The 14,124-nt window shown below is 41.9% G+C and overlaps 2 protein-coding genes across 2 annotated transcripts; both read right to left on the reverse strand.

The window, feature by feature from the left end:
* Positions 1-11: 11 nt before the first annotated feature.
* Positions 12-1,467, reverse strand: LOC105967041 (ARM repeat superfamily protein). The gene has a single exon (XM_012991602.2). The coding sequence runs from the start codon at positions 1,465-1,467 to the stop codon at positions 166-168; it is 1,302 nt and encodes a 433-aa protein (XP_012847056.2). The 3' UTR covers positions 12-165.
* Positions 12-4,842, reverse strand: LOC105967277 (Major facilitator superfamily protein). Its single transcript, XM_012991881.2, has 4 exons — positions 4,522-4,842; positions 3,770-3,987; positions 2,913-3,463; positions 12-2,824 (listed from the first exon to the last, which is right to left on the reverse strand). The coding sequence occupies exons 1-4, from the start codon at positions 4,610-4,612 to the stop codon at positions 1,978-1,980; spliced, it is 1,707 nt and encodes a 568-aa protein (XP_012847335.2). The 5' UTR covers positions 4,613-4,842; the 3' UTR covers positions 12-1,977.
* Between the last annotated feature and the right edge of the window lie 9,282 nt (positions 4,843-14,124).

Genomic DNA, 14,124 nt, shown 5'->3' on the forward strand with positions numbered 1-14,124 from the left:
TTGAACATTACTTAGCAAATAAAATATCAATTTTTTTATAAGCATGAAATTTCATTATCGAAAAAGAGGATATTTATTTACAAGAGGATAAATTATTGAACTAGCCAAAAATAAATTATTACATCAACATAAAGTATTGAACTAACATAGACAAATCTGAACCGATCATCTCTCCTCTTCAGTCAAATCCAGCCGTCCATTCTGTTGCAGAATTTTCAGTAGCTGGGCCCCTTTTCTTCTCCCCCTCGCACTACAGTCCCCTTGCAGGGCCAGCATCACCGCACGCGCCACCTGCTCCGCCGGCGCCACCGCCACCCCGTCTTCCAAACCACCGTATATCACCGCCAGCACGCTTATCGCGTGCTCCTTCCCCCTCCCCTCCATCCTCCCCATAACCTGCACCATCATCGGCACTGCCAGCGCGTGGGCCCTCACCTCCGCCGTCCCTTCCGCCGTCGTGCAAAGCAGCTCCAGCGCCGCCAACGACCTCTCCGCCACCGCAATCTCCGCGTCCGTCAGCGCCTCGACCACCGCCGTCACCGCGCCCGCCTCCACCGCCGCGCGTCGGTTCATCTCCACCAGACAAAGCGCCAGCAGAACCTTACTCGCGGCCTTACGCGCCACCCCTTCCCTCAGGCACGCCACCACCCCGCCGACCACCGCCGTCGGGCAAGGGCAGCCGCCGTCCACCGCGGAACGCGGATTCGGAACAAGAGACCTCTCCAGCAAGTGCACGGCTCCGACCCGACCCGCGTCCGACCCGGAACCAAATTGTACCTCCGCCACCCGGAAAATCTCCTCCAATCCTGCGCTGGTAAGCGGCGGCGGAGAAACCGAAACCGAAACCGAACCGGCCGAACCGGCATCCCCTTTACTCAGGTTCGGATCCGGACCGGAAACGGGTTCGGATTTGGGGAGCGAGTAAGAGTGGTGGTGGGACGACAAGGGCGAGTTGGAGAGAGGAAACCTCCACTGAGTGAAACTCTGTGAGGTGTTCGAAGAAGAGGAAGACGACGACTCCGCCGGCGGGGGCGGCAGAGGCGTCGGCGTCGGCGTTGGCGGCGCGTGAGGGAGGGGCGGAGGGGTAGAGCTGGTGGGACTAAGAACAGTCTGAGTGCACTGTCGGAAGAAACCACATGAAAACAATGGACTCCGTACTGGGTTAGCTTTCAGCTTTGGCTGGTTGGTTCTCATGGTCGGAAAAACCACGATCAGATTCCGGCGTAGTGTGTTTGTGTGTGAGAGAGAGAGAGAGAGTAGAGAGAGAAAGATGAGCTGGATTAGTGGGGGATGAATGAATTGAGGTTTTTTGTGTGTGTGTATTTTTCTTTTGCATGTACAGTCAGTTCTGAACATTGCAGAATTCAGGAGAGGTGGGGACAATTGTTTCACTGACAAGAAAAGAAAGCGATGATGCTGCTGCTGCTCTATGGGCTTTCTTTTAAGGCCCAATTTCATCTTCTCCATTTTATTGGCATATTTAATTGTGAAATGACCGTTTAACCCTCAACTATAAATCTTCTTACGCATGGCGTCCATCCTTGCAGTTTCAAATTTAGTAGAATCTTCGAGATTATATGTAATATTATCAATTTTGTACCCGTTTTATCCCATTCGAGCTTCACATTTTGAAGCTAGATGATCATCATAAGATGTGTTTTTTGACTTGTATGTATCAGATCTTGATGCATCGAAAACGTGTTTTAACACAAAACGAAAACACATTCTACGGAATCTAAATGATTATGTTGAATTTGACACTATAAGGGTGGAAATGTAAGAAGATTCATAGTTGAGGGATATATATAATTATTCAAACAAGAAGGGTTTTTTTGTAATTTGACCATACCTCAGCTCAGGTGTGAATATAATTTACCCGGTATTTCTATTACTAAATTCAACATCATTGATTATTATTACACTACAATTAGCAAACATAATTAACATATATACTAAAACTAACAAACCAAAAACTCTCTACAGTACCTCACCCTGCTCTTCCTCCAATTTCTTCTCACCTTTCAAAGGCCCATAAGCACTACTACACACAAGAAAATAAATCATGTTAGCCACACTCAATCCAGCAAGCACCAAGTAATAATAATCGTAACGCCCCTTATTAATATCGCTCGATATCCAGCTCTCTTTCCCCCCTTTTTTCGATACCCAATCAACGAAATTCATCAAAAAACTCGCTATTAAATTCGCCAACGACATCCCGATTCCATTCATAGTCAAAGCCACGCTCGACATGCTCCTCGGAAATTCCGAGAAATAAAACTCGTTTTGCGCGATCACGTTAGAAGCTTCCGCGAATCCGGTCAAGCAATACTGCGGGACCAACCACACCGCCGACATCTGCGATCCCCCGCTTCTCGCGTGGAGGGATCTACGTACACCCTCGACCGCTGACGTGGCGATCATCGCCAATATCGAGAAAAATATCCCGATTCCCATTCTTGTTTTGGGGCTTATACGAATTGGTCTTCTCATGACTCGAGATGCTAGAGGGAGAAAAATACGGTCGTAGAGAAAAATCCATAGTATGACGGATATTACCGTAATTGTGTTGAACGAGGCCGATGGTATTGTGAAATTGGACGTTATTCGTCTATTCATCGAAGATGCTTGGATTATTGGGAACGAGGTTTGACTTATGTTAATTGACATGATCATGCCCGTTGACCAAATTGGGAGGATCTTGATCGTCGATTTGAGCTCTTCGACTTGATCGACGGTGCAAAGACACCACGGGTTTTTAGGTCTACCGTCGGGGGTTAGGTCCGTCTCGGGATCTCTCACAACGCACGCCTTGTTTAGAAATCTAATTAAACATCATCAACAAATTAAAACATAATTGCATTCAACACCACTATGTTTACTCTAATTTTTGATTAAAAAATTATATATACCTTAGCTTTTCGCTCGGACAAACGAGAGATGAACCGCTCCTACAATGCCATGTGTAATAATTACTCGTGCCATCCGATAATTCGAGACTTCGATTATTGAAAGAAGCTGCAACCACTTGCACCAAGCCGGTGAATAAGCTCGATCTACACTTCAATTTGACATAAAACGGAGAAGCCAAAAAGAACGAACCAACACCAAACAACATTAGAAGAGCGGGTACTAAGAAACCGACACCCCATCCTACGTTGTCTTGGATATAAACGACACAAGTTAGAGCGATAAGAACGGAGAACGTGTACGAAGCGTAGTACCACGTAAAATAGCTCTCTTTCAAATTAGATTTTCTCTTGAATTCTCCTCTTTCCAATTGATCGGCACCGAACGCTAACGAACTAGACCTTATTCCTCCGGCCCCGATTGAAATTAGCACGAACGATGTACATAGTAAAACGAGCTGCGGGATCGCGACCGAGGAGCAAATAGGGTTATTCGAACATGGTGGAGGCTTTGCTTGTGGTATTATTGTTGTTGACCATAGAAGAATCATCCCCTTCAATTACAAAATTAAATAAATAAATAAAAATCAATTAAAACAAAGAAAATTTTTAAAAAAAATCATGTTAAACCTCAAAATTAATTCAATAAGCAATTTTACTAGCTAGTGATCATTTTCCCAGATAAATAAATAAATAATTTTCTTTTTTACCATGAAAAATCATCCCCTTAAATGACAAACTTAAATAAATAAATAAATAAAAATCAATTTAAACAAAGAAAATTAATGACAAAAAAAATTATGTTGAAGGTAGTGATATGTTTCCCAAATAAATAAATAAATAATATTTTCTTTTTTTACCATGAAGCAGATAATAGAGCCAAATCCAATGGTGTAGAATCTGCCGAAGAAAGAATCGGCAAGTAAGGCTGCGACAAGTGGCATGAAATTAGTGGCTGATGACCACATGAACAATACATTTGAAGCGGTGGTGAGTTCCATATGATACTCTTTGATCAGATACAGAGCCATGTTTGGCATCACACCATAAGTTGCCATCTTCTCCACTGACTCATTCCCTTTTTTTCAAAATCAAAATTTACCAAAATCAAACACGCCCTTAACTAAATAAAACAGCACTGCAGCAAATTAAACCCAAAAAAAAAAAAGGAACAAGAAAAGACACAATCCCAACCCATAAAATTAGCTAACGCGAAAAATACGGTTTCCGTCTCAATTTTGTACTGATTTCACATTTGGTCCTTAATATTCATAAAAAAACACATACGATCCATCATATTTCGAAAATTCAACACTTTTAGTCATTTTCGTTAGCACTAACCGAATTAAAGCTTTTGTTTATCACTGCATTAACTGACGAATTAACAGTAAATTAACGTAAATGACCAAAAGTGTTACGTTATGGTGTCAGAGGGACCAAATGTAATTTTTTTTATGAAAACATGCGTCTAAATATGAAATCGGTGTAAACTGTAATTTTCCATTAGCTAATTGATCCCACTGTTTTTTTTTCTTCTTTTTTATGGAACAAGAATGAATTTTAATCATTGATAAATTCTTAAATAAAAAAAATGGGATTTATAAAATGTTACCGATGATGAAAGGCAAAGTCCTAAAGCCGCCCTTTTTATTACAATCCTCCTCCTTCAAGAGAGGCTCTTCTTCCGCCATTGTTTTCTCCATTCTTCAGTTTTTTTTTTTCTCTCTCTCTCTCTAAAAAAACACACACACACACACAGTGACACGGAGCAAGTATTTTGTATGTATATGTGTATGTATATGTGTATATATACACGCAGTGGAATGTGTATAGTGTGAAGAGTGACGGGATTCTAGAGGGAGTGTTTTTGTTTGGCAATTGGCAAAATTCACATTTTATTTATTTATATACGATTTAATAATATTAATGAATTAATTTAGATATTATAATTGGAGAAGGATGAGTTTGATAGCGACTGACGGTGGAAGCTATTGGAAAAGAAAATATTCAGAGTACACGTGGCGTAGCTGTGGGGGTGCAACTTCCACTCTCGCAGGCGACCACATTTATTTAATATTTTTTTATTTATTTAATTAATTATGATGAATATAGAATTGAAATTTTGGCCTTTTGTAAAAAAAAATATTTTTTTTCGAAAGTGAAAACTAATTCTATTTCAGTGCCCGCCGACCGTAACTCTTCCATACACATTCACACACACCCACGCGCGCAGACGAATACCACACGGAGTGACACACGTACACGCACACTCACATCGCACATACAATCACGTTCGTGCGCAATAGTTAATAGCAAGGTTTCCCCTTCGGTTTAAATTCCAAAAACAAAAAAAATGAAAAGATCGCAAATCATACACGTATTTAAGTACTTTTAAAAATCAACTTTTGCTTCTCTCAGAATAAGTTTCTTTAAGTTATAATCTGAAAACCACGAATCTGCCTATTTTTATTTTTAGTTAAAATTGACTTTCTATTTGTAAACATCTTAAACTTATTCCACAATCACTAATTTTTATTTATGAATAAGTTTTTACAAACACGATCTAAGAACTTATCAGCTTCTTTAATATGAGTAATGAAATGCAGTTATTGCCCCTTTTGAAAAACACTAATCTCTAACACTTAGGGTTAGGTCATATTGTTAGAATTAGGACAGGCGAAATTTAATATAAATTGACATACATAAACTGAGTTTTATTTTGGGACATAATTTCAAGTCAAGTCATTTTAATTGGGTTTCAAAATTCATTACAGAACTTAATACAATTTGAACGCTAAAATTCGAAATTCATCGGAGAACGAATTCATCTAAAAACGACGGTGAAAAAACAATGTTATTAGTTATTACAGATTTGAAATTCTCATCTTCAAATCCTTCTATCAGTACACAGTCGTACCTCGATGAATTAATAATTTCTCTTAAATAATAATTTCTCCCGATCCAGACTCATAGTATAAGTATTAAATTATTAATTCGATATATTAATACAAAATAAATTGGGCTTTCTTCCGGGCCCAATTTATGGGTAGTGAGCCCTTTTCTGTGGGCTCATGAATGCAGCAAAAGGTCAATTGGGCCTATCTTCGAAAAGGGTTTTATCTGTATTATTTTATTTATTATAATAAATCATGCGGCTTAGAAACCCAAATCACTTATGATAATATTTTTTCCAATTTAAAAAATAATAATTTATCAATATATACTTGGGTGAAAGTCGGATGGATAGGATCGAAATTATCCTTTTCGAAAATATTACAATAAAATTTGGAAGTACAAAATCAATTCCAATTCCAATTCCAAAATTTTCGGAATCTAAAAATTCATTCCAATTCCAAAAGGTCCGAAAATCACATAAGCTTTAAAATTTCAAAACTTGGCCGAAATTTTCTAAAATGTTCATTTTTCAAAAATAAGAACATCCAGGTCGATTAAAGTAAACTTTTTTTTTTTTTTTTTGCAAAATGGTAAAAGTAAAACTAGTAACTACTAAATTTCAGTTCAAAAAAATAAATAAAAATAAACACAACATAATATCCAATAACTTATAGGTGTATTTTTCGGAAATAGGCAACGATTTCTTTATCGACGAAATTAATTTTGTTGCCAATAGTTATATTTTAGCAACGAAATATAGTATTTGTGGTTAAAGATTAACGCTTTTGTAACAAGATGTTTTTGTTGCCTTTGAATCTCTTAGGCAACGAAATATATTGTTGCGAATGGTATCATATATATTTCGCAACGAATTTCATGAAAGACAACACCTTTGTTTGTTGCAAACAAGTATTTCTTTTTGCTACGATATAAAATTATAGTAAATACATTTGCAACAAATTTATTTTGTCACCACTAAGTGACGAAAGACGACAATTTTTTTTATTGGAAATGCTCCACGAGATTTGGCAAATAATTGTTGTCAATTTAGAAACGAATATTTTTTCTTGATTTTAATTTACAGTAATGTTATTAAATCGATATATATATATATATATATATATATATATATATATATATAAATACATATAGTTTTCGTTATGACTCAATATTATTTATATATATAATTTAATTTGACATTATTTATATAATTTTTTTAATTATTTTACCTTGTCTATTTAGTTTTTATAAATTTATTTGAAGTCTATTTACACAAATGTGTTGTTGCCCAAGTGGTTGGAGATTTCTTTGACCGGAAATCAACTAGGGTTCACATCCTTCTATTGTCATGGTGCCATATATTTGACATTTATCAAATTAGTCTACTTGGACCAGCCCTGAGTTCGACCCAATAAACTGATTCTGAATAGGTTGGTGGTCCGAGGGTCAGGTCCACGGATGTTGGTCGGGTCGGACGGATGCCGGTCGGGTCGGACTCCAATACAAAAGCGAACCAAATTTACATGTCTCGTATTTAGATTATAAACGTTAACAACAAAAAATTGTTGCGAATTGTATTTGATTCGGCCGATTATTATGATGAATCCTCTAGATCCGAATACGTTGCTGGATGTCCTAGATTCTGCAAATAAGAACACATAAAGAAAACCGGGCTGAAGCCGGAGTTAGCACTCCGACGGCCAAGTCAGTATATTTCTGGTTTTTTAAATAGAATATATAAATTTTATCGGATGTTTGCTTAGAAAAAAAGGGATATCCCTAATTGAATTAATCTCTCACTATTTATAGGAAGAGTTTCAAAGGACGGATTCCAAATACGGATTCCACTTCAATTTTAGCTGTCACCTCAACAAATATTCCAGACTTTCAATGACTATTAAACTAAACTTATCTGTCTTCTCGATGAACAGTGTTGTGGGCGGCCTAGTCCCTAGACTGTATATTCCCTGACATCTTTAACACTTGGGGAGAGGGACATTAAATACAGGTTGATTGCCTCAGATCTTATAGACCATATCTTGTAACTCTCGCTTTCGCCGTCTCGCTACAGAGGAAGCGACTTACCCTCTCACATCCGCGATCGCCTTTCGATTAGGTTTCCTAGGTAGGTCTAGTTGATTTACCAAATCCTCTGGTCTGTATATTCTCTGCTATCTCTGACATTTGAGGAGACCTGCATTAAATGTGAGTCGGCAACATTATCCTTTTTATAAACCATATCGCTCCCGTCCTATCCTCTCGCATGGGAGCTCATCTTTTTCTCTCGATTACAATTGGGCTCTCGCATTTGATTTCAACTATTGGGTCCTTATTGGGCCTTCCTTTAATGGGCTCAAGTTTAACTTTTTACCGAATCAACTAGCCCCCTACTCGCGGGGACGAATCTAAAGTCCTCCGCGAGTATGCTTTCCTTCACTGATAAAAAATATACCTATTCTCCTTGTCCATTAGCCCTCGCTTGCTTATCTATTTATTATAATAACATATCATATATTTTATTATATTATTATTATTATTATTATTATTATTATTATTATTATTATTTTTTTTTTTTTTTGCCGGTTACACTTCCCAAAGTTGCGGCCCCTCACCCGAGGAGACACCCGTCTTTTCGTCTTAAATGCGACGACTGGACTGCCCTGGGTAACCGTGCAGCCGTCGCTTCACATTACTTCCCCTGCTATAAATACCCTCTTCCTCCTCATTTCTTCACTTTTCTCTCCTCCGCCATTTCTTCCCCTTTTCCGGCGTCTGTTTCTTCCCCTTCCGACGATTATTCCGGCCCTCTTTTTCTCCAGGTACATTTACTCCCTCCTCTGCTTTCCTTTTATTCTCCTTTTCCTTTCAAATACCTATGGCTTCCTCTTCTTCTTCGTCTGGAGAGGCTCTTCCTCCTCCCTCTGCGGTTGGCTCCTCACGCGCCGCCGTACCCAAGAAGAAGAAGAAAATAGTAACCTCCAAAGTTCGTGGTAAACCCTCCTCTCGCAAGGCCGGGGAGGTAGGTGGGCCTGCTCCTCCCCCGTCCCAAGGTCGCGGAATCGTACGCGAACCTAAGTCGAGAGAACCCACTTTATATATCCCTTCCGTCCCGATCAAATCCATTCTTACTGCCGACGACATAGCCGACCTTGTCATCCGCCAAGGTTTGGATGTGTCTTACGATATAGCCCTTCCGGATCCCTCCCAAGATTCTTTACACCCGCCTCTCGGCTTCAGTACCTGGTACTTGGACCAATTTCTTGCGGGCTTATCCCTGCCTATTCACCCTTTCTTTTTTGCAGTAGCGAACAAATATAAAGTCCCTCTCAACCAATTTCTCCCCAACTCGATTAAATTTATGTCCGCCTTTTTTATGATTTGTCTCGAAGCAGGCATCAACCCAACCGGCGATCTTTTCCATTCGGCATTCGTCATAAACCATTCCCCTTCGGGCTTTTTCCACTTAACCTCTCGTCCTAGATTGGGACTTTTTAGTGGGTTGTCCAACAAAGTTCAAAATTGGCCTCAGAGGTTCTTTTTTGTTCGCCCTCCTTTTCCAGAGGTTTTCCCTACCTCTTTTCTGTTAGAGTCCCCCACACCCGTGGCCGTGTCGGGAGGATGTAAGCCGTTCCTCGCTCACTTGGCCGCTCGCGCCCCTCCTGAGCGATGGGACGTTGAAAAATTAATAACCACCCCCCTTCTCTTTGCTCGTTCCGGCCTTTGGGCCATGTCTTGCCCCGACTCTCGCTTTCTTGGTATTCATTCCCCCCTTTATTTATTGCCTGATATAACTATATTGGTCATCTGCCTGATTGTTTTCTTTATGCAGGCGAGATGATGCGAGAGGCTATGAAGGCGGCCCTAGCCAAGCAACGCGCACAGTCCTCGTCTCGCCAGATTTCAGAATCCACCAGTCATGCTCCTTCCACCCGCCAGCCTTATCCGGACAGAGCCGTGACAAGCGCGGGTCAAGGAGCTTCCACTGTCCCCCCGCGAGCTGCGACATGGGAGCCTATTATCGAGCTTGGGAGCGAGAACACCGCCCAGGGTGTGCCCGATCTTTCGATTTCTGCCGAGAGGACTCCCTCGGGCTTGAGGGGCACAAAATCTCCGAGCATGCCGGGGAATGAGACTGCTCTCTCCAAATGCTCTCGCATTCGGGAGGGTGGCTTGCTGTCTGCTTATCACCCTGATATTCCCGTGGAGGACCTGTTCCTTCATTTTGATCAGTTGAAGTGTGTCGAGGATGCTCAGGCTCTTAAGCGGTTGTCCCCTGAGCAAAAGCATGCTCGTCTGTTATTCCATGCTTCTTAGGTAAAATCACTTTATAATTATATCGAGATGACTTGCTTCATTTGAGTACTGTTTTTATATGTTCTCGCTCTTATACTTCATGCTTTAACATCCTAGATGAACGTACTTCTGGCTCATGGTTTTGGTGCGGACGAGGCCTCTCGTCAAAACGAGATCACCCGTCTTAAAAAAGAGATCAACGAGAAATCCTTGGAGGTGATCCAGCTGCAGGACTATGCTCGCCAGTTGAAACAAGCAAGGGAGATTTCAGACGAGAAGGTTCAGACGGAGGCCCAAAAATACAGAGAGATGAAGGCCTCCCTCGAGAGTAAAGTCAGGAGGCTAGAGGCAGAGAAAGAACAGACAATGGCCGTGGCTCGCGAGACCACACAGAACATGGAGATAGAATGCATCCGCGCCGTGGCACACGAGAGGGCAAAAGGGTTGTACGATACTCTCTGCTCGCCGAGCGGGCAGCATTTTCTATGCAAGTACCGTGAGGCCCTAATCAACAACTATCCCTTGTCGATGCATTTTGCTTCCAAAGCAGCATCTATCAGAGTTGGTTATTTCGAGCGCGGGATTCGCCTATATGCAGAGAAGAACGGCCATCCTGATCCTACCGAAGTCATAGGCTACTTGCTTGACCAGCTTGGTGACGAGATCCCCGGATGGGAGGGCAACCCCGAAGAACCGCTCGATCATGATTGGTGGTCTCGAGTCCTCGAAGAGATGCTTGCTTCCCTCAATCGTTATGCATCTCACGCTCCCTCGACAGTAGCTCAAATGGACTCGGGCCACCCCTTCACTTCTGATCCTCCTTCCAGCTCGGCCCCAACTCTCGCGGCTTCTGCACCAACCATGCCCGCCGAGCCCCCAACTGGCACCGATTCAAATACTCCCGCTATTTGAAGTCCTTTGAAAATATTATTATTTTGTTATTTTTCTCTTTCAAAACACTTGCGATTTTAGTTTTTATTTATTATTTGTCTCGTCTTGGATTCTCGTATTTTATTTTTATCCCCGTTACTTCCTTTTCGGGGGATTATCAATATGTTTGATTCGCAACTGTCTTTGCTCGCTTTTCTTTTTTTCTAGAATTTATTATCGCTAATTTTGTCTGAGCGTATGTTGTATTCATGGTCTTCAAAACTCTTTCGAAGGTCTTTTTCGAATCTGGGCTTTCGCCATATTCACGATTCTCGGATTCTATCGGGAATCTTGTTAAGTTTATGTTCTTACAGCCTCTACTTTTCCTCGAATTTTATCGAGGATTTCTCTGAGCTCGTGCTCTATTTACTTTCATGGCTCTCGACTTCTGTCGAGGACCCTTTTCTCGGACTCATGTCCAGATTGTTTTAATCTATGCAACTATATCAAAAAAGAGACCCCCGAAATTCTATCGAGGATTCCTCCGAGCTCGTGCTCTATTTACTTTCATGGCTCCCGACTTCTGTCGGGGACCCTTTTCCCGGACTCATGTCCTTACGTGCTTCGATTTATGCAAGTATATCAAAAAGAGACCCCTTTCGTATTGTGTTGTTACGAGGAAAACTGTTCGCCCGTCGTACGCGGGACAAACTACAATACGAGTCTTACATCTACAAAATATTTCCAAAATACGGGATGTTCTATCCTATTTCCCGTGTTACACATAATATTTTTTTAAATGACAAATATTCCAAGCACGTGCCACCTGTTTTCCTGACATATCTGTTAGCATATACGCTCCTCCTGCGAGAACTTTTTCCACTTTATATGGTCCCTCCCATTTCTCCATCAACTTACCCACCTGCTTTAATGCATCAGTCTGCCTTAGGACCAAGTCTCCTACTTGGAATGATCTCGCTCTCACCTTTCTGTCGTATGCAGCCTTGATTCTTGTTTTATTCATCTCCATTTTGAGCCTCGCATCCTCTCGCTTCTCCCCTATTAGGTCCAAGTTTTCTCTTAAGCGCTGATCATTAGCCGTTTGTTAGAAGTTCATGATTCTACTCGATGGCATTCCTATTTCGACAGGAGCCACTGCCTCCGACCCATATACTAGCGAAAAGGGGCTGTCCCCGGTTGATTCCTTTCGTGCTGTTCGATATGCCCATAGGACAGCGTGTAATTCCTCCACCCAATTTCCCTTGGCGCCCTCTAACAACTTTTTTATCCCCTCGAGTATTATTCGGTTAATTACCTCTACTTGGCCATTTGCCTGCGGATGTGCCACAGCAGCAAACCGCTGTATTATTCCTAACCCCTCGCACCATTCTCGTATCTTTTTTGAATTGAACTGCGTGCCATTGTCCGAAATGATGTTTCTTGGCAACCCATAACGACAACAGATATTCTGCCACAAGAACTTCATAATTTTTGTATCTGTGATTTTAGCTACTGCCGTGGCTTCAACCCATTTGTTGAAGTAGTCCACTGCGACCACTAAGAATTTTCTTTGACCACTAGCGAGCGGCAGCGGCCCTACAATATCGATCCCCCATTGTGCGAATGGATGTGGTGCTGTGATGATCGTCATATCCTCTCCCGGAACGTGGATTAATGGCCCGTGTTTCTGGCATTTATCGCACTTTTGGACAAACTGCATTGCGTCCTTCCTCATGGTTGGCCAGAAGTACCCGCTCCTCAAAACCCGTGTAATTAGGGCCCTTCCTCCAGCATGATCGCCACAACATCCTTCATGGATCTCTCGCAATACGTATTGGCCCTCTTGTATGCTGAGACACCGTAGATGCGGTCTCGTGTACCCTCTTTTGTACAGAATATCTCCGTCGAGGCAAAAATGCTTTGCTCGTTGACTCAATCTTGCTATCTCTCGCGAACTCCCATGGTTTCTGCCCAACAAATAGTTTTTTATCTCCGCGCGCCAATCCTGTACTTCAGCTACTCCCCATATTTCGTGGCCGACACTCAAAGATGGTTCTCCTATTATTATCTGCACTTTCCGCGACTCACAGCTTACATCCATGCTTCCTACTTTGCCCAAGAAGTCTGCTCTCGTATTTTCTTCTCTCGGAATTCGCCTTAGGTCTACCTCTTCAAATTCCTCCATAAGGACTCGCGCTTTCTCGCAGTAATTGTTCATCCTGTTGTCTTTGGTCTCGAATTCTCCTTTTATCTGCTGGACTATTAACTGAGAATCTGAAAACATGGTCACTCTTCTCGCACCGACTATCGCGGCCAGTTTCAAACCGTGTATCACTGCCTCGTATTCTGCTTCATTATTGGAGGCTCGGAAGGGTAATTTGATCGCATATTCTGCTTCCTCATCCTCGTCTACCTTGTGCAATATGACTCCTGCGCCACTTCCCATTGAGTTAGAAGCGCCGTCTACAAATATCCTCCATTCCGCCACCTCATTGACCCTCGTTGTTTCTTGAAGGAAATCTGCCAGAGCTTGGCCTTTGATTGCTACGCGGGATTCATACTCTATGTCGAACTGCCCGAGCTCGACTGCCCATTTCACCATTCTTCCCGAGACATCAATCCTTCCTAGCACTGTTCTCATTGGATGATTGGTTCGGACGACTATAGTATGCGAGAGGAAGTAAGGCCGGAGTTTTCTAGCTGTAGTAACTAATGCGAGACCAAATTTTTCAATTTCGGTGTACCGCTCCTCCGGCCCTCGCAGAAGCCTACTCGCATAATACACTGGGCTTTGTTTTCCCTCTTCCTCTCGAATCAGCACCGAGCTTACTGAATATTTGCCTACGGACAAATATACATACAATTTTTCTCCTGCTTTCGGTTTGGTCAATAATGGCAACTGCGCGAGCATTGTCTTTAATTGGGCAAAAGCGACCTCAGATTCTTCTGTCCACCTAAACTCAGCACCCCTTCTTAATATTTTGAAGAAGGGGTAGCTCGCCTCACCGGACCTAGATATAAATCTGCTTAAAGCCGTGATCCTTCCCGCCAACATCTGTACTTCTTTAATGTTCCTTGGCGCCTTCATGTTGATGACCGCTTGCACCTTCTCTGGATTCACTTCTACTCCCCTTTCGGTGACCATATAACCGAGGAA

Source organism: Erythranthe guttata, chromosome 5, assembly GCF_056151865.1.
Source record: "Erythranthe guttata isolate IM_541 chromosome 5, IM_541, whole genome shotgun sequence".
NCBI lineage: Eukaryota > Viridiplantae > Streptophyta > Magnoliopsida > Lamiales > Phrymaceae > Erythranthe > Erythranthe guttata.